General features: G+C 42.7%; 1 protein-coding gene across 1 annotated transcript in view; it reads left to right on the top strand.

Moving 5' to 3' along the window:
• SUSD6 (sushi domain containing 6) overlaps positions 1 to 23,499 on the top strand; it is a 41,809-nt gene that overhangs the window by 12,310 nt on the left and 6,000 nt on the right. Inside the window, exon 3 of the mRNA XM_056493546.1 lies at positions 21,876 to 22,073. Coding sequence (XP_056349521.1) covers positions 21,876 to 22,073 — 198 coding nt within the window. The remainder of the gene's footprint in view (positions 1 to 21,875; positions 22,074 to 23,499) is intronic.

Raw genomic sequence — 23,499 nt, forward strand, 5'->3', positions numbered from 1 at the left:
GTGTGTATTGAAGAGACATCATTATATATGTAGGCTGAAGTGTTCACAGGCCTTAGTGTTTGTGTGTGCCCATAAGGACTTGTCTTGCATGTTGACATAGGATGTAGCTCACCAAGCGGCTGTGTGAAGCAGTGCTGCTGTGTCCTGAGTGCTCCTTGCTCCGGGTGCTGCTGGGATGACTCCTGGCTCCTGCACAGCTGTGGCTCTTCCTGAGGGGGATGGCAGGCCTCAGCCTAGATAAGCTGTCCCTCTGGGCACCAGGGACGAGCAGTAGTTTCCTCTGTGAACACACTACAGGATATTTGGTGTGCTGAGAAAAGCAGGCATTTACCTTATCTGTGTGAAAACAGGAAATGTGAAAGGCCTTCCAGTAGTGTGGTGGCTGCTGACAATGTGTGTGCTCATTCAGAGTATTTCAGTTCTCTGTATTTCAAACACACCTCCAGGTGTGTTCTAATCTGCTTATTTCCATGGAGGGTGCTTCTGTCTATAAACTTCAACACAGATGGAGTTTCTTAAGCATTAGATGTTCAACTGAACCTGCAGTGAGGAAAGGTGGAGCTTTTGGGTGCCCTGTGCTGGAGAAAAAGCTTAGTTCAGCTTAGTTCCTGTGCATCTACATGGTCTTGTGGGGTGTGAGTTTCTGCATCCTCTTTTCAAAACTCTTTTCTGGTATTGATGATAGAAATAAAATATTCTGTAGCATAGTGGGAGCAGTCTGCAAAAAAAAGTAAAACTGTAGATCTGAATATTGTGAACTAAAAACCTGAGAACTAAAGAATGCAAGAAGCAGCAAACATCCTTGTTTCTGAGAGGCTGAGGAAGTTTTATGTTTACTGTGGGAAAAACCCTCTTATTCTTTTCAGTTTCAGGGCAGTTACTGTTTTAAGGCTTGCAGAAGAAAGATAAGGACAGCAAAAACCAGAATGAATAAGCACTGGTCATAATATTTTGTGAGTTAAGAGCATTTATAATTATTATGGAGTAAGAGGAGGGGAAAAAGCATGAAGGAGAAAGTAGTTTTATTTCCCTTGCTCCCTGTTTGGATTAATGAATTTAATTACTTGGAAATAGCTAGTAGCAAACTTGTGGCTTTTTTCAAACATGCTTCTTACAAGACTGCAAATTTTAAAAGAAGAGGCAATTCAGTAAAAATAATTGAAGACATAGGACCTTAACCACTGTATCCCTCATTGCAAGTGCTGTGTGTCAGATGTTGAGAACTGAATTAATTTGCCTCTGATTTATTGAGAGGGGAGAAACCAGGGCAGTATACAATGCAATTCCAAATGCAGGGAAACAAGTGAGACTCATTTTCAAATAGATCCTTGTAATAATAAAGTTGTTCTTTCTTTTGTTCCTGTCAGCAAAAAATAGAGACAAATATGGAAAGGAAATGGCTATATGAAGTAATGGGATTCCTTGTACCAAGCAGCAAGAGTGCATGAGGTGGGAGAAAGGAGATGGGGCAGAGTGCCAGGAAATGGTCTTAGTACAATAAATAAAGCATGTGTCAGAAATTTCTCACTTCTTGATGGTATAGTTTAGATTCCACTAAATTGTTTGTTCTTTTGTCAGCTTGAACAGGTCTTTATAAAGTGATATGGCAGCTAAGCAAGTAAATAGCAAAGAAAAACAGTATTGCATCTTCTTTAAATTAGGCAGATACCTGGTGGGATGGCTCTGATATCAGGTACATAACCATCAAATGAAATTTTCCAAAGTGCTCGTGTCCCACTGGTAATCAGTTGGGAGAGATTGTCTCAAATCATGAAAAGTGTGTTTAACAATCTGAAAGTCATTTAGTATTCTGCTGCTTAAATTTGCAGGCAATATATTACTGAAGGAGAGCTGCAAAATTCCCATGACAACTGACTAACATGAGATTACTCTAACAGAGCAGCTGAGTAACATTTGGAAATCCATGAACAGATGCTGAAACTGGCTTTCTTCAAAGGTTGCTTGACCATAAGCAGACTAAGGAAGCATTTGAAAGAAGGTTTGAATCCATTTCCTTAAACAATTTTCAGTGATGGCAGTCTGTTCTGAGTTGTTTCAGGAAGGCAGTGTAGTACTGTATACCTTTTCCTCTTGTTGTCTGTGTATCCCCAGACAATACTATCTGCACCTATTGCAAAACCATGCTTGCTGTTCCCCTCAGCCACTGCAGCCCTGGAGATCTCCTTTACTGCAGTATGGCCCTGTCTGTGCAGGCATTTTGCACTTCTAGGCAGAAACTTGCTTTGGTCTTGTTACTCAAGAGGCTTTCCATGGTAAATTCCCATTGCCATGAACCTTGTTTTTGCCCACTGTTACTGAGGAGAGCAACTCACTTGATTTCTATTTGCAGCCATATGATCTGCTCTCAGAATGGACTCTTATGGAAAAAACTACTTTTCTAGGAGTTTTTTGCAGAGTCTAGACTGGAAATCTGTTGCCAGTAGATGTGCTGGATGGGATTAGAAGTTTCCAAGCAGTGGTCTTTAGAACACATAACATTAGCCCACGTAGTTTTGCCTGCAACATGATGACAGCTTCTTACTTTCAAACTAGTCTAATTGAGATAAAATAAAGCTTTGAATGTTTCTTTGCTTTTCAGTGCAAGCAGTTTCTGTAATTGGCAGAGGTATGTGGTCACAAACTGCCTCTGTAACAGAGGAATGTTCTTGTTTGGAGTGTGTTCTCCACACTGGGGTGACTTTCATTGTTATGAGGAGTTTAAAAAGACCAGTAAGGTAACTTCAAAAAGCACAGAATAAGAGGAAAACACAGGTGCAGTTGGAACTAGGCCTGGTAGTGTGGTTGTTTCAGGGTAGTCTTGTTGTTGCTTTACCAGAGCAGCAGAAGAGATACTGTGTTTTGGTTTGTGTTTACGCTGTGAGCTAAAGAGTAAATGTCAGCTGTCTGGTTGTCTCTTCTCCCCTGAGAATGAGTGACAGTGACAGCTTTGATGTGCAATAACTAGGTTGCTGTGATTTGTGTTTAGGGTTTTAAGTTTGAATGCTTGTGGGGGCAGGGCTATGAAAGTAGAACATGCATTTGATATAAGCAGATACCTCCACCCTACTTTCTGATAAAGCCAGACAGACTGGGAGGAAAAATGAGGGAGAAAAAGGTCCAGTATCATAATCCAGGACTTTTCCCAGTGCCTGGGAGACTTCTGCTTTCTTTGTCCCCAGGCAAGAGACAGGGGGGAAAAAAGAAAATGCATTGAGAAGTCAGTCCATCATTTGAGGAAGAATTTAGTTTTCCAGACATTAAATACTCTATTTCTTAGGAAAACGCTTCAACTTCTGGTGGGAGTTGACATGGTGTAATCGTTTTTAGCCACAAAGTAGCCTTTACACAATTGCAGCATTAGGTTAAGAACTGAGAATCTATTTTGAGGATTGTTGCTGGGTGACTATGAGAGAATGAAAATGTATATCTTGACAATGCTAATTCTTGAATGTGTATCTTAGAAGGAGTGACTTGGAAATGCCTGGATCCTCGGTAAAAAGATTTATGTAATCCAGAGGTTTTGGTAAAGGGCATTTCCTACATTGGTACTAATATATGCCTTGTGAGATTTTAGAAGACCTTTATGTGCATGCATGGAAGGAAGGTGGTATTAGCTGGAGGATGTGTTTTCAAACTCTAGTTGAGTGTTCCAATCAGTAAGTAGTGATTTGATAGGACACAAGAATTCATAAGTTTAATGGGACTATTAAGTATTTCATTAATACCCTAATAAAAGATACAGATTATTTATAAGGAAGTCCATTTGGGTGGTAGATACTTTTAACACTTCTCCCTTCTTTCCCAAACTTGAGTGACTTTCAGCAGAGGCTAAGCTCTCTCTTGAACATTGTCATCTGCTCTTGATGTCAGCTGCCAGAATGTAGCTGTTTTTGTGAGTAGCATCCTCAATACTAAGAGTGGCTAAAGTAAAGTAGCTTTTTCTAAAGAAGTTAATAGAAAAGGCAGAGGTGGACAAGGGGCAGAATAAAGGATGGTGCTTCAGGCTATCTAACATGATGGGTGCTGTGAAATTGAGCACAGCAGTCTTTGGACAGTCTTTGACTGTAATTGGCAAGAGGAAGAAAGTTCTGACAATGTCTGTGGGATCTATCTGGTAAGAAAGAGTAACTCCTTTGTGCTGAGCAAATTGTATGGAGGTGGAGGAGATTGGAAGAAAGGAAAATTACCAGAAGTTTGGAAAAAGGGGCTGTGGCATTTTTATACTGCCTTTTGTCCTGGTAGCTCCCTGCTGAACATGCTTCTGCAGTGCTGCCTGTTACCTTACTACTGAGACAGTGGGTTTTATCTTATTTCTTTACCCTAAAAACTTCAAATATAATTTCCCCAGTCTATGGAGGAGATGGGGAAACAAATGAACAAACCCAGGAGAGGTCTGGATAAAGGAGTTCTGTCTTTAGTATCAGAATGACTTTGTAATACCTGCTGATGGTCTGTTAGGCTTCCTAGATGGTACGTGTTAAAAACCCCATGTGTTCCTAGCAAACTTGGCCCAAGTGCTCAGGTTTGGGTTTGGAGCTCTCAGATTTCTGTTTACATTGTTTGGCTGTAATACTTATTCTTCCTGATTAAATGCATGTGCTGTTCTGTGAAATCTTCTATACTGGTATGAAAAATAAATCAGTTACAGAACAGTGATTGATTTAGTAAATGGAATCCTGTTTTTTCTCTGGAACTGTATTTTATAGTCTGGACGTTAATTTATCAGCATCAAATAACTTCCCTCCATGCTGTTTTTCCCACTAGTTTTCAGACCTAAGATGTTATTTAAGCATTCTCAAGGAGTCTGCATATGTAGTTGGAGGAGTTCCCAAGTGTCTCTCTCTCTGGGGGACAGTGTTTTTGCTATTTTTAGCATGATTTCTTCAAATCTCCCATTTCCTTTGTGCGAGAAACTTTATTAATTGTAAAGAGATTGAACTGTATAGTAAATGGATCTCAAATTTGGATGGGAAGCTTTCACTACCAAGAAACTTACCAGCACTGGGCATTTTTGCCAAACCCTCTGGTAGACTGAGTTACTGTGAACATCTGCAGAGTCATTAGAGTGTAGCCTCACACAAGTTCTACAGCTCAGAAACAGTTGTAGGGTTGCTATCTGTGCAGTGTTTATTTTCACTGTGTCTGGGGTCTTGTCTGCTGGTGAACTTCATCTGGCCATAACTCTTGGTGGTTTTCTGCCTCTCTACTGAATTACAGATGTGATGAGAGAAATGACATCTGCTGCAGGGAGAAAGAGAAAAAACTGCATTAACTGGTGAATATATAAATGAGGAAGAAAGACTTAGTTCAGGAATGTTAAATTAGCATGGGAGCTGTTCATATGTAGACCTGGTGACTGAGAGTGGTCTGAAGTCAGTCCTACGCAGACTGCACATCTGGCCTAAACTTCAGCTTCCTTTCTGGAAGGGTGCCAGGCTCCTGAGGGCCCGTGCCTTGTCTGCCAGCCTTGTGTGGGTGTCTGGTGCCTCTCAACTGAGCCCTCTCTTTGGGGAGTCCTGTGCACAAAAGGCTTTCTTCAGCTCTGTGGAAAAAAGGAAAAAAGGCTTGGGAAGGTGCATGAGGAGATGGGTTGCTATATGGATATAAATGGAGAGATCTTGTGTTTTTCTTGAAAGTGTGAGGTGACCTGCTTGTGAGCTGCATCCTCATGGGAGTGGGGCTTGCTGAGTCAGTGCCCAGCCCCTGGATGTGTCTGATGCCAGGGCTGAGTTGCAGAAGTCTGGTGAGGACTGGGAAGGTGTAAGGCAGGTTCAGTGACTGGTTCTGTAGAGGGAGTGAGCATCACCTCTGTCCTCCTTTCTTGTGGGTTTGGGATTTTTTTTTTGCTAGGTTGAGGGGGTATTAGATGGGAGCACCTGATACCGGGAAAGAGCTGGGATTTGGATACTTGCTTCCCACCACGTATGTTCATGTGATGGAGGCAGATCTGGGTCCAGCTGTGTGAGGGTGAGGACTCCAGGGTGTTCTCAGCATTCCTCTGAGCTCAGGCCCCAGCTCTGAGGAAGCTGGGAACGCTCATGAATTTTTCTCTTTTGTGCTCAGCAGAGCACTTCCTGTGGCATTCAGGCATGCTGCAACAGCTTCCTCTACTGCGGTCTTCCCTGAGGAGCATCTGAGACATGCTTTGCTTTTCTGTGCAGGAGCTTGAAACTGCTTTGTTCTTGCATGATTTGGGAAAGATTATGTTGTTTTTAGCTGACAGGCTGTAACTTCTCCCACTGTCTTGGTTGCTCTTGCTGTTTCCCTTCCAAAGCCTGAGTCAGGCTGTGGCTGTGAAATCTGTCTGCTCGATCAGTGTCTGTGCATACATATATGCTGTGTTGACTTAGGTAGTGGAACAGATTTTATGCTCTAGGGAATCATGAACCTATAAATAAATCCTTTAAGTAATTTTTTTCTTTTTAATAATCTGGCTCTCCCACCTCATCCTCTTTTTTCAGAGGATCACAGAATTAAGCTATTATAATGACATCTTGCAGTGTAAGATCAGCATTTCATTCTGATAGGTCTCTCTGTGATAAGGTGATTTTGCTGCTCTTGAAATCAAGTTTGAAATGTTGTCCTGCTGGATTTGACAATTTAGACAGAAAGGAGCAAGTAGCAATGTAGTGGCTATTATTATGTGCAAAAATTCTCCTTGCAGTTAAATGCTTAAAAAAAACCCCAAATCCTACAACTTAAAGTACCCAAACCAAAGAAAAACAAAACACACCTTGCAAACCCCAACTAACCACAGTGTCTCTTTTATGGAGCTAGGTAGTTGAAACAGGAGTTAGAACCATTTTCTGATGTGAGGGAATGCTGGAGCTGAGCAAGAATTTTCTCATGCCTGTTTGGTGGAAGATAGCTGTGTGAGGAGGAACAGTAAGATTTTAGAAAGGAGCAGAAAAAAGTAAGAAGCTCAGGAGGGACTTGAAATTTCTCCAACTTGATGCTGTAAATGCTGTCTGGAATTACATAGGACAACAAACAAAATGGTCTCATGTTGTTTTGATTCTTGTGGTAGTCAAGGAAACAGGGTTTGGAACAGCATCTGAAAATCAGCCGAATTGTCTGGAAGAACCTGGCCTGCAACAGTCTCTCCTTTTCAATAAGGTACTGCCCTAGACATCAAGATCTGGCTGGCAGGAAATTGTAAGAGTATCAATCAGACTTGGCCTGTTGAAGTCAAGAATGAGCCAGGTAAAATGCAGTCACTGAGGTGTGATTCTTGGTGCTTTATGGAACCAAAATTCAATGGAGCATTTTGACACTGTTGTTATCTTGTTGAATATACATTGCCCCGAGAAATAGTCCTGCTGGTTTAGGAAGAACTGCTCTGACAGGACTAGTGATGCTGTACAGATAAGATATAGCTGAAGGAAGCCACTTGAGAATGCTGAGCAAATAAGTGCCTCAGAACAATAAATGAAACTTAATGAAATGTCACAAATAGTATTGAGAAAACCCTGCTGGCATGCAAGAAGCAGAAGAGAGGGTAGGACTGCAAGATCTAATGGAAAGTGTCCCTGCCCATCGCAGGGGGTTTGGAACTAGGCTATCTTCAGGGTCCCTTTCAACCCAAGCCTTCCTATGAAAAGCAACCCCATAATAAAGGATTGGGAGAATCTTTGTTTTGTGGCTTTAACTTGGCATAATTGTTGCAGAACAAAGAACCTCTCTAGGTTACCAGGGAATATAAACAAGAAACAAAGAATATATACAGTCTTGTATTTCTTATTGCTTAAAAGCAGTGAGTTACAGAGAAACAAGATTGAAGTTTAGTAGTCCTTGAGGAGACCTGATTTATTTGCTGAATATTTTTTTTGAAAATGGTTATACTGTAGGGTTTGGGGTTGTGCGTTTTATTATTTCTTTTTATGTCAAATGGACGGAATGGGATTTCATCTTTTCCTACTTTCTTATCAGGCATCAAGGACTGCACATGAGTTCTGTTTTGGCAGTTGCTACTTCTGACCTTTTTTGTATTGTTATTACATGCATTTTCAGCTGGATATTTGGCCGTGCCTGTGCTTTGATTCCAGTGGCTATAGTGAAAGTGTCAAAGGACAAATAGTTTTACAAAGGGTGAGAACTTCTTTTACTCATCTTCTCTGAACGCTTTTCTTGCCAGCTGTGGAAGGAGCTTGTTTTTTGAGCAGTTTCCCAATCCTGGCTTGTTTCAGTTCAGTTATGTTTACCCTGTGGGTGTTTGAGATGAGAAGCTACAAAGTCAGAAAGGAAGAATTCACGTTTGCAGCTAGGTATGTTTTTGACAATTGCTATTTCATATCCATTGATTTGCTTAGAGCTGTTGGTAGGGACTGGGAAAATGGAGACGAAAAAACAAACACTTTTAGATAAGTACATCTGTATAGCAAGGCAGTCTTCTCAAAGAAGGTGGCTGATAATTGAATTTTCTATACACTGCACTTTTATGCATAATACTAAGTTGCCATTTTTTTTCCATGTACCATTTGATCTCCAGCAGATTCTGAGTCGGTGGAATGTGTGGGACTTTGCCTGTTCTGCCAGAGCTGATCATGTTTTCTGTGACTGGTAAATCAAAGTAGCAGCAGCATCCCACCAGACCTTGATGCCTTCTGCTAGTCATGCTTCAGTCACAAAGCAAGCTGAAACTGGTAGCTTTGCTGGATTTCCTCCCTTCTTGCCAAAAAAAAAGCTTTCTAATTACTTGTATTGTCAGTAAACAGAGATTACATACTGAGTAGGTGTAAAGTTACAGTGCAGGTTATACAGGGTCTGACACCACCTTTCCTGCTATCACCTCCCTAGCTCTTAAATTGGCCCAGCACTGCTCAAGTGTTGAGCAGTTTAGATAGGTGTGTCACAGCTAGCTCATCTCAGTAGAAGAAACTTCTTACTTTTCTTTGAAGATTGAGTTCTTCAGCTTCAATCTATCTTAGAGGTTTTGACTTATTAGAGCTTGGATTGAGTCTGTATCAGCTGATCCATTCAAGAAAGTGAAGCTCAGACTGACTGAATTTGGCGTAGTGGGAGTCTGTAGGACTGGAATCTCTGGGAAAGATGTGTTTGCCACGTGCAGTACTTCTGTATAGTCTGACATGGCTCCCACTTTGAACAGGATGACTTGAGGAGTGTTCAGGTGGGCCCGGGGTTTTTCTTTTTTCTATTGTGCTGGACTCTAGAGAAGTTGTTTGTGGTGATAATCTTCTCTAAAGCTGGTAAGAAAGATGACTTAATACTTACAGGCTAAACTAACCACATCTAGAGTGAAAATACGACTGTGCTTAAGAGAGGCTTTCCAGCAAGATGAGGATAATAAGTCTTTGCAGTTCTGCCCAGTCAGTGGTAAATTATCTGAGCGCTTGATTTGACAAGTCCCGTGACGCAGATGAGTCATTTTTAAAGGATAAGCAGATCTGCCCAGATATTAGATTCTGTTATGCTCAGTGGTCCTGAGCAGAGCCAAAAGCCAGAAGAGAAATTGCATGGCAGAATGAATTAGTACTCTCGTGTGTGTTGCTGTCTCAGACTGGAGTTTCAGGATTGCTGTCCTTACCCATCTTTCCCTAGCAAATCTGTCACTAGATGAATTGCAGAGGAAAACTTCAGTAAACCAGGACTCTGAGCTTCCCAGTTTGTGGAACAACATTTAGGGCACAGCGCTCTCCTGTGCACAAGCTATTACTACATCAGCCTTGGCCAAACTTCCAAATCAGTACATTTTGGGTAGGCTGAGTCAGAGGCAACAGCTGCTGCTGCTGAGAGGATGAGAAATGAATTAGTTGCAGAAGGTTCATGAGTGAACGAAGGAGGCCTTCCAGGGCAGAGCTTTCAAGTGACTTGGCTAACGCATCCAAACTCAAAAATTATTACTTCAGAGATTCCCATGTCCCCTTGGACTTTAGGACTGCCTCATGAGCAGACTTCTGACTGCACAATGATCTTTAAGTCTCAGAGTAAACTGTAGCAGAGCTGGGGTTAGAAGGAGAGCATGAACTGACCTCTAGGGTAAGGGGAAGCCAGTTGTGGTGGTTGATGGTGGCTGCCTGAGTTTCCACCTCATGGTGGATGGGGAGCCATGGACTCCTGCTGCTGTTGGTGCTACCAGCCAAGTGATACGTGTCATCCTGAGCTTGAGTGGCCATGCTGGAGTCCACAATAGGGACGTATTTTGGGAAACTTTCATAGCAAGAACTTCTAAGGCCTTATATAAAGGAACCTGATTGCTGTTCCAGGCTGAACTTTCAGGAGTGGAAGTTTGTATTCATATGGAAATCCACAAGCAAGTTAAGTTTCCTGAGGCACTGCTAAATTGAAGGCCTTGTGTCACTTGCTGGTGGAGACAAGTTTTGCTCTGCTGTGTCTTTAAGGTATGTTTCCCTGGTGTCCTCACCTAGTGTTGATAGAGGGACTGTATTCATTTCAGTCAGGTCTTCACAGACCAGTCACCTGTGTCCTATCAAAACCTGGTGTCCTAAATCAGCATGAATATCATGTTCTCCTGAACAGCATAGTTATGCTTTTTCCTATGCCGTCTCATTGTTCTTGCTGAAGCGTGATATGTTTTCCATTGCACAAAAGCCCCATAGTGTGTGTCAGATTTTTATCCTAAAAAAACCCCACTTTAGGGTATTGCTATATCCAAAATGAAAACCCACTTAGGAACAGACAAGAAAACAATGGGGGTATATGTGCAGGTTACCCCTGAACTGAGACCAGTTTTTAGTTTTGCAAGTTTTGAGAAACAGGTAAACAGGGACGAGATGACAAATGAAAGCTGTATGAAGTAAGTTCCTGCACAGCTGTTTCTTTTTGTAAGACCATCAAATTATTGTGATAATTCTTGCTATTTTTAAATAATATCCTCTTTCTTGCAATATAAAATAAAATTTAGAACTGGAAGAGCCCACTCTTATGAGCCTACAAGGCTTCTGGGCTTTGGGTTCAAAAGCAGAATCTAGAACCCTTTGATTATTCAAAATGTTGTTACAGCACTTGATAAATTTTCTTCTTGGAACATGTGAAAATAATTATAGGGTGGTTGGCAGAAGGCACAGAGAGGCTGGAAGCAGCTTTAGAAAACAAAAGCAAATGAAATGTGGCTACTTGGAAGGCTGCACTGTGCCCATGGGGAGAGCAGGTTTTTGTATTGAATTGGCTTTTTTTGCAACCACTGCACTGCTGACTTCAACTGCAGCCAAGATGCAAATTGTTTATACAGTCTTGGGACAGTATGGGATGTTGTAAAGTACTGGTCAGCTGCTCTTCATCATTACAGGACATAAGTAAGCTTTGTGACCTTCCACATACATCACCAGTAACTAATTTATTAATGTGTGTTTGCAGCAATAAGATTACTTTATCAGAAGATCTTAAAAGTACTTCTGCAGTTGTTCCTCCTCCTTATTAATGTTCTTCTGCAGTTTGCTTCCTCCTCCTTATTAGTGTTTCCGGAATAAATTTATCATCCTGGCTTTGTTTAGAAGCACCATGTTTTTGTCTTAGGATTTGGTGTTATCCTGATGTCCAGAATGCCTGGCACGGATGAGAGCCCTGTGCAAACATAACGCAGAGCCAACTCTGAAAAACTTGGCACTGTTAGTCTTGGAGCCTGTCAGGCTGAATCACTCAGGAAAGTATCTGAGGGGACCACATTACAGGTGGGCTTATTTCAGAGAAAATAATACAGTTGTCACAGTGAGTAGCATTCTTCCAGGGAGGCAGATGTGCTGCTGGAGTGCAGTTGTGTTTGAAATTTTCCTTTCACCGATGTGGTTTTTCTTAGATCTGGAATTTATGTCTTGGTTTTCCAACTGCCTAGCATACAGCAAAGTCTGTCCTGTTTTGGAGGGGGAAAGGAACTTGAAAGGTGTAATATTTTTCTGCCAAAGAATCAGTGACACTGGGAGTTCTTTAACTGAAGCAAGGCTTTCTAAGGGGCAGGGAGAAGTATGTTTTATATCCAGTCTGCAGCACTGTAGAAGCACCAGTGGCAACTTCATATAGCCTAAACATTTTGACTCTTGTAGAACATAAATATAATTTGCATTTTAGAATAAGCTTTGATGCTAATGGTTTTCTTTTTAGGAGATAGATAAACTACTGGTGGTAAAAAAAAAAAAAATCATATTTCTAATGGAAAGACAGACAAGACCCGTAATTAATGTTGCACTAGCAGGCTTCCTCCATGGTTGGCTAATCACAGCTGAGTGTTAATAAGCACAGAGTTTTTTTAAATACTGTTGTAACATGTTAATTAAGATAATTCCTCTCCATGTGTCTCTTGAGCTACCAGATGGCGACTGCATTGGTGGAAGGCTGCAATTAGAGTCTTTTCTTTCTTGCTTTTTCTTCCCCTGCCCTAAGGGGGAAAAAAATAAAGAAGGAAAAAGAAAAAAAAGTGCAGCTTTACTGTGTATGGGGTAGCTGTGAGGGGTGCCTGTTACTGTACACATTTTAAGTGCTTGTGTCTAATTATATAAATGCACAGCTATATGATTATATATACAAATCTCTTTGCTTTGGTTCTTCTCATTTACCCACATTATGACATTAAAATAAATAAGCCTCCTCTTCAGAGTATGCCCTTGCTGGGGAAACTGTAGTTTCCCTGTGAAGACTTCAGTCCTGCTCAGTTTGGTCCTCTGAAGATGAATCTTCTGCCTGTTCAGAATAAGCAGCATCTGGAGCCAGTAAAGACAGAGAGCTTATTTTTCAGTGGACTTTGGCCTCTGCTTAGTACACAGAACCCAAAAGAGGGTTATGTTTTGCAGTGTGTTTTTAGGAAGGCTTAAGATATTTTAGGGGCAGGGTCAGTGAGAAGTGTGTGCACTCACAGTGGAGGCCTTTTATTGAATTCTGACTCCTGTAAATTAAATATAAAGAGGTCCTTTAGCCTCAGCTGTTGTGACTAGGCCCCAGCAGCAGCTGCTGTATCAGGTTTGCCCCTTTGGGAATGACCCATCTGCTCATGTGCTAGAGAAAGCCAGACTGCTGAAAAGGAGAAGATTCAAAATCTGTTCTCCTGCTTCCAATCCCCATCTCCTCCCCAGAAATTACAGACCAGTGGAAAACCTGGGCATCTGGTAATTGGTGTTTTACGGAGTGAATCCTGTCTCCATCTAGAAACGCACCAAGCTGTCAACTGCTGCCAGCTGGCAGAGGATGGTTTCAGTCGGGGTCCCTTTTCACATGTTCTATCTGCAGCTACTGTGTTTGTGTAGTTAAAGCACACAGGTTAGTACACTGGTGGGCAGTAAACAAAACAACCCCATTAATACCTCCAGCGACCTGAAAGGGGAGCAAAGCATGCTTCACCTCCACCAGGGAAAAGGCTTGCTAATGGCTGCAGCACACATTTGTGTTGGAATTTCATTGTGTGGGCTAAGAAATGCTCTGAAGATGCTAGAAGAGGATAAAATCTCTAATATTATTCCCAGATCAGGTCATTGTGTTTCTTGGAGCCAGCCTGCCAAGAGAAACCAAGAGGCATGTGGCTCATTGTGTTCAGCACAAACCTGCTGTTACAAGCAGTGACGTTTGTCCCTGAAATACTTGATGAGCCATTTCCTAGCCTGGTATTAATCCAGGCTCTCTGCCTGGGAAGGACAATGCAGGAGCAGAGGGTGCATAGTGGGGAGCTGTGCTGAAAGCTTTTGAGTGCATCCAGGCAAGCATGGTTAGTTGGAAACCTGAAGGTATTTAACACTCAGAAATGGAACTGGCACTCTTGCTGGAAAATGTGGGTGGGGGTGACTGCTTTTCTATCTACCATAAAACACATCCCCTTGTCATTGCTTTCTCAACAGGAAGGAAGGTGTGGGTGGGGAACAGCAGTGCTGTTGATCAAAGCTTATCAAGGTGCTTTTTCTCTCCAGACCAACTGTGTTTCTTTCTTTGGTAAAAGATGGTGTTTGGTTGACATAGCTAGTCTAAAAGAGGTAAGAAATGGTAACAGACTTGCTTCCTACTAAAACTGAACTGCTGCTGAGGGAGGGGCTGCCAAATGTGGCTTCTGCTGTTTATAGGCTGGTTTGTGTGTACAAGGGAAGAGAGGAAAAACAAGGATGTTGCCTCTCTGAATTTCACACTGAAAGTGAAGCTGGCTAGTCATCTTCCTCCATCATCTTCCTCTCTGCAGAAAGCTCCTGGAGTCAAACACCAGTCCTGTCTCAGGCAGAAGAAAATCTTGTGTGACTGAAAGCCCGGGTTTAAGAAGAAAAATTCTTTGCTGAAAAAGAATCTTGTGGAATTCTTTTGTTCAGCAGCCACCCTGTTTTTCCCCTGTTCTCCCAGAGAATGACAGAGCAGGACATTTGATTTAGAGGAACATGCCGAGTAGCTGTAAGTTCTTTGAAAAAAAATAGGTGTCTATATTTTTTAAAATATTTTTTCTTCTCGAGGCAGAAAACCTCCTTTAGCCTAGACTCTGCAGAGCAGAGGGGATAAAGCTGTCAAAGAAAAGCAGCTAACTTGAACAGTGAATTTCCTGTCTGATAGTTCCAAAGGGTTTATAAAATAAGTGTTTGTAGTTGAAAATGGCACATATGCCAGTTACATGTGTGCCTTTAGTTTTGGGACTGCTTTTCATGGTTTTTTCTCTCCCTAGATGCATAGTGGAGTTTGAGTTCATCATATGCTAGGTAAGGATCTGTCCTACATTAGCAAATGTGGAAGTGTTTGAGACATGTCTTCTCTGGGAGGAAAAGCTACACTGAAAATCAAAGAAACCCCAGATGCCAACAAGCACACCAAAACAAAACCAAAAAAAGACCCAAACCAAACAAATTTAATTAAAGTTACTTGCAGTGTGTTCTGTTAGATGTAACCTGAGGCACTGGAGTCTGCAGCACTGGGAGGCTGATGTGTTCATGTGTTTGTGTTGTTGCTCAAGAAGCTGCTAAGTCAGCTCAGCCCTGTGGCTGACTGCCCTGCTGTGTGGCTAAGGACAGCACTGGTGCTGTTATCTGCTTGGATCACATTGATGCTTCTCTGAGTACTGGTGACAGAAGTTGGGAGTATATCCAAGAACTGGGCAATGGGAGGAGTAAATTCTTTTCTTATTGGCTTACTAAACAACCTGGAGATTAGGGGAGAGGTGGGGTGGCACTCTGCTGGCAAGAACTGGCAAGGAGAGACAAGTGTATCCTCTCCTATTAGCAGATATGGCCTGAGCTCTTGTTAGGAAGCAGCTAAATGCATTTGCTAAGGGCAAACCAACATTCAGTATCACCCCCGAGTGGGATCCATGGGCAGCACTCCTCTAGAATTGCCAGACCCTATAGAAGCTGAAGTGAGCATTCTTGCTGCTTGCTGGCTAGTACTTTTGCACTTAACCTTCTGACTGCATTAGGCTGTCACATTTTTATTGTGAAAAAGCATCGTGTAAAAAAAAAATTCATCGTGTATGAATTTGCATGCAAACAGCGATTAATAAAAACCCCACTCTTGCTGCAAGCCATTCAGAGCACTAACTGGAAAAGAACTGTGGATCTGGTTCTGTTGTTTTCATCGTGGTGTTAAACCTGGACCTCAGGTCTGAGATGCTGAAAATGCACAGCCTCTGCAGAAGGAGTGAATTAGTATCTCAGATCACCCATTTAGCTGTGGCATGACCCAGGTTGAAGGTGGGAGTAGAGAGGAGAGTTGGTTACTCCCCTGAAGCTGGGGGCTGTTTGGACTGTCCTTGGCAGAAATTAGTAATAGCTTTTGCAGCTCCCTCAGCTATATTGAGATGATGGGTGCTTTTCTAGATATGCTGGTTTTAAGGCTGGTATCAAGTCCTGTCTGAAAGAATGAAGGTGACAGTGTTTTGGAGAACTGGAGACTTGGACAGAGAAGTTCTTGCCGCTGGAATGTTCTGAAGCACAACTTTTAAGACAGTGAGCAGGAAATGACTGTGACCAGGAGAAAACCTTCCTGTGTGACAGGAGATATGAGAAGAGACGAAAAAGGTGTCAGACCTTGAGGCAAGCCCACCTTTTCTGAGCTATTCCACAGAAATCCTACTGTAGGGCAGTCAAAGTAGTGCAAGAAAGTTAGGATGAGACTTCAGGGGAAACAAAATGTAAGAAATGGCATGGCCTCTAGCACTGGGACAATTTAATTGGGTGCTTCTGTGTTCTGCTTCACAGAGATGTTTGCTCACCAGGTAAGACCTGCTGATATGAGACATCATGACAAGTTTAACCAGACTAGCCAGGGAATATTTATCTTGATTAGGAGGGTGGTTTTTGTTTGTAGGATGTTTTTCTTCTGTTAGTCTTGACACTCTCTGGTAAACGTTAGAGATGAAGAAAGAGGAGTACTGAGCTTAGCATCTTCCATTTCTAGTTTCTACATGACACAAGAATTGTGGCATGTCTGAAAGGCCAGGAGGTGTTAACAGTATCCAAGCAGGGCTCATGCTCAGGGCATCCAGCAGAGCAGTTGTAAACACGAATGGCTTCCAAAGTGCTTCAGCATAGACCTGTAAGGCTCCTCTGGCCCTGCTCTGAGGGTAGTCAAACCTGCTAGGGCACTTGTGTGGGCAGTGAGGGATTTACCTGAGGCTGAGTCCAGCTTCCTCTTGAAGTTGTTGGGATTTGGGCCTGACTCATGTAAAGAGCAACTTGATTTTGTCAAAACTGTTCCTGTCCTAGTTTTAGTGACCTCTGTGCCCTGCTGTGGAGAAGGAGGACTATTACTGGATGCTCAGTGCAAAACATCCTATTGTTAAGCAATGCTATATGCAATTGTCTGCCCACGTAAGGTGAGCAATACCATGGCTTGTTCTCTCTCTGTTACAAACTTAGTTATGCACTCTGGCAGATCATGATTAGATGAGGTTTTTTTATTTGCTTTCTTGGTTTGGGAGTTTTTTGCTTTTTTTGTTTGTTTGTGTTTTGTTTTGTTTTTTCTCATAAGAATGCATATTTTAAGGAGGATTGGGTTTCCATCTCTGTATAGTCAGACTGCCCAGTGAAATAGGTTAATGACTAAAAAACAGTTCAGATACTTGGTGCAGAAAAGAGGGATATAAGAACCCTCATAGTCCATGAATTTTACTGATTGAAAAAAACAATAAAGAGATGGTACCAAACAAATAAGACTATAGAGCGATCTTAGACTTCTGTGTGGTGTTGTGTCTGTGCAAGGAAGGTTAATACTGGGGAGCTTTTATAATTCTGTGACAATTACCCAGTCAGACTGAAGTATGATTTAATCTTTCTTTGTATGTGTGAGTGGAGTGTATTGTTCGTCATTGCCACAACAGGCTCATCCTGCTTGAGCTTTGTAAATCTTCTGCTTATCTGTGAATTTCACTCTGTGATCAAGGCTTAACTGTGCTCCTGTGGTTTATGTTCTGAGCACTTAAACCCCTCACTTCTGTGTCAGCACACAACAGACCATGTTTCAATCTGTGGCATTACATATGACCGTGGCTTAGGTTTGTGTCTTTGTTACGTTATGCTGGAAATGCTTTTAGTTCTGCATCAGGTTGGCATTGAGGACCACTGATCAGCTTCAGCTCAGCCAGGACATGAAAGAGCCATTTCATCCTCTGGTGATCAGATTAATCTGTTTGGCCAACTAACATACCTTACTTTCCCTAAAAGAAGCTGGATTCCAGCTCCTCACAGCTGTCTGTGAATCTGGTGGAAGAGGAAGCAAGTGAGGCTTGCTACTTGAAGGAGAGCTGTGAGAAAGGAGCTGGTGAAGGTACAATGTGATCTTGCTGTTACCATAACAAAAAAGATGTTCCTTAGTGTTGTGGTGGTTATTGTCAAGCTGGTAACAGCCATTCAAAGAACATCAGAGCAGTTAACCCTCCATGAAGGAGGACAATATTTTTTCATATGACCAAAACAGAAAAATATGGTGCTTATAGGTGATTTGTTGGGACACTGGGTGGAAATACATATTGGCCTAGTATTTTTTCATTTACATATTAAAAAATTGTCTGTATATTAAATACCTAGTTGTTTGGAATGGCATTTGCAGAAGCTCCAGTGCATAACTTAATTTCTGCCTGTTAATCTGGAAATGACAATTTCTTTACCTCTGAACGGAATTCAATGATGTTCTAAGTCTTTGGACTTCTGTTTCCTTCCTGTTTTCCAGCAGTGTATGCTGGCAGAGAACCAGCTCTCTCAGGAGATGTCATAAGCTTTAGTACCTCCTAGAAACAGGGCCTTTGGGAATATTTGCTCCCTTTGCACAAGGTGGAGAAATGCATCCTGAAAGCTTGATGAATCAAGATCCTGCAAATAGCTTTGCAAGCCTAGAATGTCAGTAAGCCCCTGGGAAGTTGGTAACTTCTGTAACTTGGCTCTTTTACTCTTCCTTCCCTGGCATGAATGTTTGTCTTAAGATGTCTCACAAGCCCTGGGATACTTCCAAAAACATGTGTTTCAGGGAGGGAGTTGATGTAATTCTTGCGTGTATCTTTCTGTTCCCAGTACTGAACATCCCAACACAGCCATGCTCCAGAGTGGTAATAAACAGTTCACACAGGCAGCTCTTCCCATCCACCTGCACCTTCTGGCCACTAGCCATAGCCAGGAGCAGGCTGCTCTGGGTGTGCATTCTGGCAGCAGTTGGTACCCAGCTTTTTTCACCCCTTAAGTGTCAGTGGTTTATTCTGTGGCCAGCAGTAAATGGGATGCTCTGCCTGGTTCTGTATTGCTGTGAACGTACCAGTGCTGCAAACTTGGGGTGTAAGCTTTGCTGCTGGGAACATAAAGGGTTGTGCAGAATCAGACTTGTGCTTGTTCTTCTCTTAGCCCCAGTTTAGGGTGCACATATGGAGGCAGTTGAGGAAACCCATTATGGAGAGTGTGAAAGCTGAGAGCAGTGAAAGCTTTGGAAACAGGTCACTGCATTGTCTGTCCCAGGCATTCTGGATGCCTCTCTTATGCTGGACTGGGCCCTGGCTTGCAGAGGTGCTGCATTCTGTCACAGATGCCAGGGAGAGAGAGCTGGTCCTGTAGGGAGCAGAGGTGTTTGACTGTCTGTTTTTCAGGTACCACCAGTCCATCATCTTACCCACCCAAGCCTTGCCTTCAGCAATTTTCAGTGCCATCAGCACTGTCTAGTAGACCTCCCCAAAGCTGCAGGCTCTGAGAAGCTTTGTTCCCCTGGGGCTGCCTGGCAAAGGACAGTCCAGAACCAGCTCAATCATGTGGAGGGTGTCGATGTTCTGGCTGCCTAATCCAGACTCTTCTTATCTATTTTCCAGCACACAGGCAGTGTTTTTCCATCACAGTGAAGGTGACATTTTAAAATACTTGTGCATTCCTGGATGCTGGGATGACAAGTGAAGGTTGGGGGTAGAGGAAAGGGGAGGTGGCTAATTCTGCAATCCCTTCCATGTGAATAAGACAAGTCAGGCATAACTGCCTGAACACACTTATCAGCTGCTTCTCTCCTTTCCTGTCTGAGTGGTGTGTGGAGGTGAGGAGGAGTCCAGTTTGCAGTTGCATAGCTGTGCATCTTCTGAAGGCCTTACCTGAGAAGGCCAGTCAGGGTGTGGTGTGGATGTGGTGGTGTTTCCAAGCCTTTGAGAGTGCAATTGCAATGTAAATGAGTGCTTGTTTCTTGTTGGCTGGCTGATTTCTGTACTTAACTGAGAAATCTCATCTGTGTGGGTGGTGCTTTATGATAGAAGGGGAACCAACAGTGAGCTGCTTCTGTGTGCAAAAGGGCTCCTGGTGCAGTGGCCAGGCTTCCACATGGGCATAGCTCAGGAGAAAAGGGAGCTGCAGGACTGAGCTCTTTGCTGCAATCAGCAGAAAGATGGTGTGCATGACTCCAAGCAATTCCAAGTACTTGGCTGTGGTATTAAAAGGTGTAGGGAAATTGTCCTGTCTGCTCCTGAGTTTTGGTATCTGCTCTGGTGACACTGGCTTTTACCCACAGCTCTCCACCAGCGCCAGGAGAGGTATCTATTAAACTGCTAAAGATCTCTCTCATGCTCAAATGGTTCTGCAGTATAGCAGAAAAACCTTTTCTGGACCACAGATGAACCAGGGCATTTGCCTATGTGCTTGGATGTGAAATGTGCCATTAATCTGCTGCTTTGGCTGATCCCAGCTGCCCTGAGATACTGCACGGTTTCACAGTGAAAGGAAGTTTAGCCTCATAAGGTGCAGGATTAAAACACTAGTTACAAAATTATTGCAGAAAGAAAAGATAAAAAGCACAGAAGAGGTAACAGTTAAAACTCACGAGGCCCAGGATAGTGGCTTCTCTGAAGCTTATTTAAGAATAAATCTCCTCAAGAACAAAGTCTTCTTGAAAAGCTGGTGCTTAGACCCCTGTTAACCTTTTCTGAAGAAGTAAATTGAATTGCAGTTATAAAGCTGGCAGAGCTCATACCAGAGCATTTTTGGCTTCAGTCAGCACTTCATCTCAGAGTTTATTGGCATTTACAAGCACTACCTGTTCTGCATTTTCACATGTGTTTTGGTTCAAGAGTTGTTTGCACTAAGGCAGTGTGGTAAATTTTTCCACAGTAAATGAATCTCAAGTTTTCTTTTGCTTCTTAAATCTAGCTCAAAATCCAATTACTTGAATTTTGCCCAGCTGTTTGTTGCTGTTTGTCCCACAGAAGGTGGGTCACTTAGAGGTAGAACATGACAGTGGGTGCTTTGGGGTTTAAGGACAGGCCTGGGTCACCATGCTCTGATGGAGCACCCTGCATGGGTTGACTGATTTTCCATGCCCCAAAATGTCTCAAGAGGGATCTGTGATGTGTTTGCTTTTATGAAGTCTGGGGAGTTGATGTGAATTTTAAGGGAAAAATCTGGATTTCTCCATCTTTCAGCTAGGCAGATACATGTTGTCAGTGGAACATTGAGGCTGTTCTGCAGGGTTATTGTGACCTGCCAGAACAGAGGAAGCTCTGAGCAAGACAAATATCCTGTTTTCAGTGCAGCTTCCTCAATTTTGGTTTGTTGTTTTTATTTGAATGGCTGTTGAAATTTCTGCAAGAAAAGTTTCTGGCATGTGCCAGATACCACATGTGCTTATACACACCAGTCAGGGAAATGGAGGTACAAAAAGGAATGTGAAGCACCTTCAACACTCCAGAGTTTATGTGGGTAAACAGAGGGTTTTTTTCAGAAATGTTTTCATAATACATTGAATTCCTTTTTAAAAGTAGACTAGAATATTTGGTCCTAGGAGAAGTCCTCTTAGATGATCAAGTCCAACAACCTTTGATGGAACCCCACCATGTGACTAAACCATAGCACTAAGTGCCATGTCCAGTTGTTTCTTGAACACTTCCAGGGATGGTGACTTTGCCATCCCCCGTGCAGCCTGTTTCAACAGCTGACTACCCTTTCAGTGAAGAAGTTTGTCCTACTGCAAAAGCTCTGTTACCAGTCTTGTTGGTGGCATATTCATGTAGAATAGTCAAAATCTGTGTGCTTTTATGGGCTTCTCAGATGCCTTATGATGGGGTAGGTCTGCAGCTTGACACTGTACCCATAGTACAGGAGGGGATTTTGCATTCCTCATTCCCTTCAAGAGGTCTCATGCTCCTCCCTGCCAGACTAATAGGAAAGCCTGGTTGTTGGGTTCACCCCAGTCTCTAGTGAAACAGCTGTGGGGAAAAGATAGCAGTAAGGATTTTCTGGGGCTCTCTCATGTGGAATCTGTTGTGTCACTGTTCAAAAATACGACCAGTTTGATGACTGCCAGTTGGACTGTACTACTGGGATAACAAGCAGTATTTAACAATCACAGAAACTTGATCAAAGGTGTTCTCTGCCACTGTGTAACAGCCTTTCTTCTTAGTTTTAGTACTTTCCTAATTTAGTGGGTATTTGTAGGTGGAAGTCTGCCTGTGTTTCATAGATATTCCTCTGAGATGTCCTTCATGATACTTTCTTTTCTTCCAGATTGTCCCCAGCCACCACAACCTGAGAATGGAGGCTATAAATGCCACCCTAGCCCCTGCAACAACCCTCTGACTTCAGGCAGTGTCATAGAGTATCTGTGTGTTGAAGGCTACATGCTGAAAGGAGATTATAAATACTTGACCTGCAAGAATGGAGAGTGGAACCCAGCCATGGAAGTCAGCTGCAGGCTCAGCCCTGGTGAGTGCTCCCTGACTCTAGAATTGCCCTTGCATTGACTTTTCACATTATCCTTAAACGCTTAGTGTCATGCTGGGTAAGTCCATATGGCTGTCTCTCATTGCACCAGCAATTTCATAAATGCAGCTCACAATCATGGCTCTTTCTTAAAAATGTCTTTTCAGCAGAAGCCCATCAGATGCAGACTTAGAGTCCCTGACACAAATAGAAAAGCCATGGAAAGGATATAAAGTAGGCAACTTGTTGCTTATCTGGAGGCTCTCATCCCAGGAATGCTGGAAGCCCTAACAGTAGCCTTTTCCATGCTGTCTGGTTTTCCTGAGTCTGTGCACACATGTGTGTGTGTGTGTAGAGTCAATCTTCCTTGCAAAACAGGTTAAGTAACTGTTGGTTTCCTGTGTCAAAAAGATTGATAGTGCTGCTTTTCACTGTACTGGCAGAAAGGACATTGCTGACAAATGATTCCTGCTTCTCTTCAAATAGAAGTGGGCAGCTTTCATTTTGTGTCTCTCCCAGCTGAACAGGAATTCCTCCATCAAAGCTGCAAAGTAAAAAGGTTTGCAGGAAAATGTTCATCGTACAGCTCCTAATTTTCCTACTACTCTTCTGGTGTTAACAGTGGGTATTTTGAATAAAGGGAGAACTCCCTCCCCTCTTTGAGGTGGGCTTGTTGATAGAACCTTACTACTCAGCCATCCTGAGCTAGCAGGATGTACACTTCAGAATTAAGTTTCAAAACATAAAGCAAAATGTGTCAGCTTAATTGGAAAGAAACAGAAAAATAAAAGTACCTTCATCAAATTCTTTATGGAGCTCAGTGCATACCTGTGATCTCTGAACATCCTGTCCTGTCCCAAAGACACTGTCTTCTCAGTGTCTCTGCCACTCCAATAGCCCCTTCTTATGATTTATAAGGAAGGATCTGGGAGTTTACCTGGCAGCAAATAGATCCTGAAGAGGGTTTTCAAATTCAGCTTTAGCTTCCTTTCCACAGTGATCCCCCTTCCCCTTGCTGCACCCAGGCTGGAGAACAAAGCTGAGCTATTGCACACAGTGTTCCCTGGGTGGCATTCCTGCTTGGTGGCATTTGGTTGAGCTGAAGGATTGTGTTGTGATGAGCGGAAATCCCTCAGATTTCTTTAGCATCTTGAAGGGTCAGTGGCATTATCAAAAATATGGTGCCTCAAAAGTCTGACCCAATGAAAAAGCCATTGCTTTCACAGCACAAGCTTTGCACCAACTGTTCAGAGTCAGAGATAGCTGACTCTTAACTAATGGGTCTCTTTCAAAAGGCTCAAAGAGGGGGAGGGAGGTGGGAGACTCTAGAAGAGCAGTAAATGATTGGTGAGGGTAAGATTCTACCTATCCTGTCCTGTATAGGATAAATCAAGTCCCTAGTAGTTGTCATGTGTTTTGTGCAGCTCTG

Source organism: Oenanthe melanoleuca, chromosome 5, assembly GCF_029582105.1.
Source record: "Oenanthe melanoleuca isolate GR-GAL-2019-014 chromosome 5, OMel1.0, whole genome shotgun sequence".
Lineage (NCBI taxonomy): Eukaryota > Metazoa > Chordata > Aves > Passeriformes > Muscicapidae > Oenanthe > Oenanthe melanoleuca.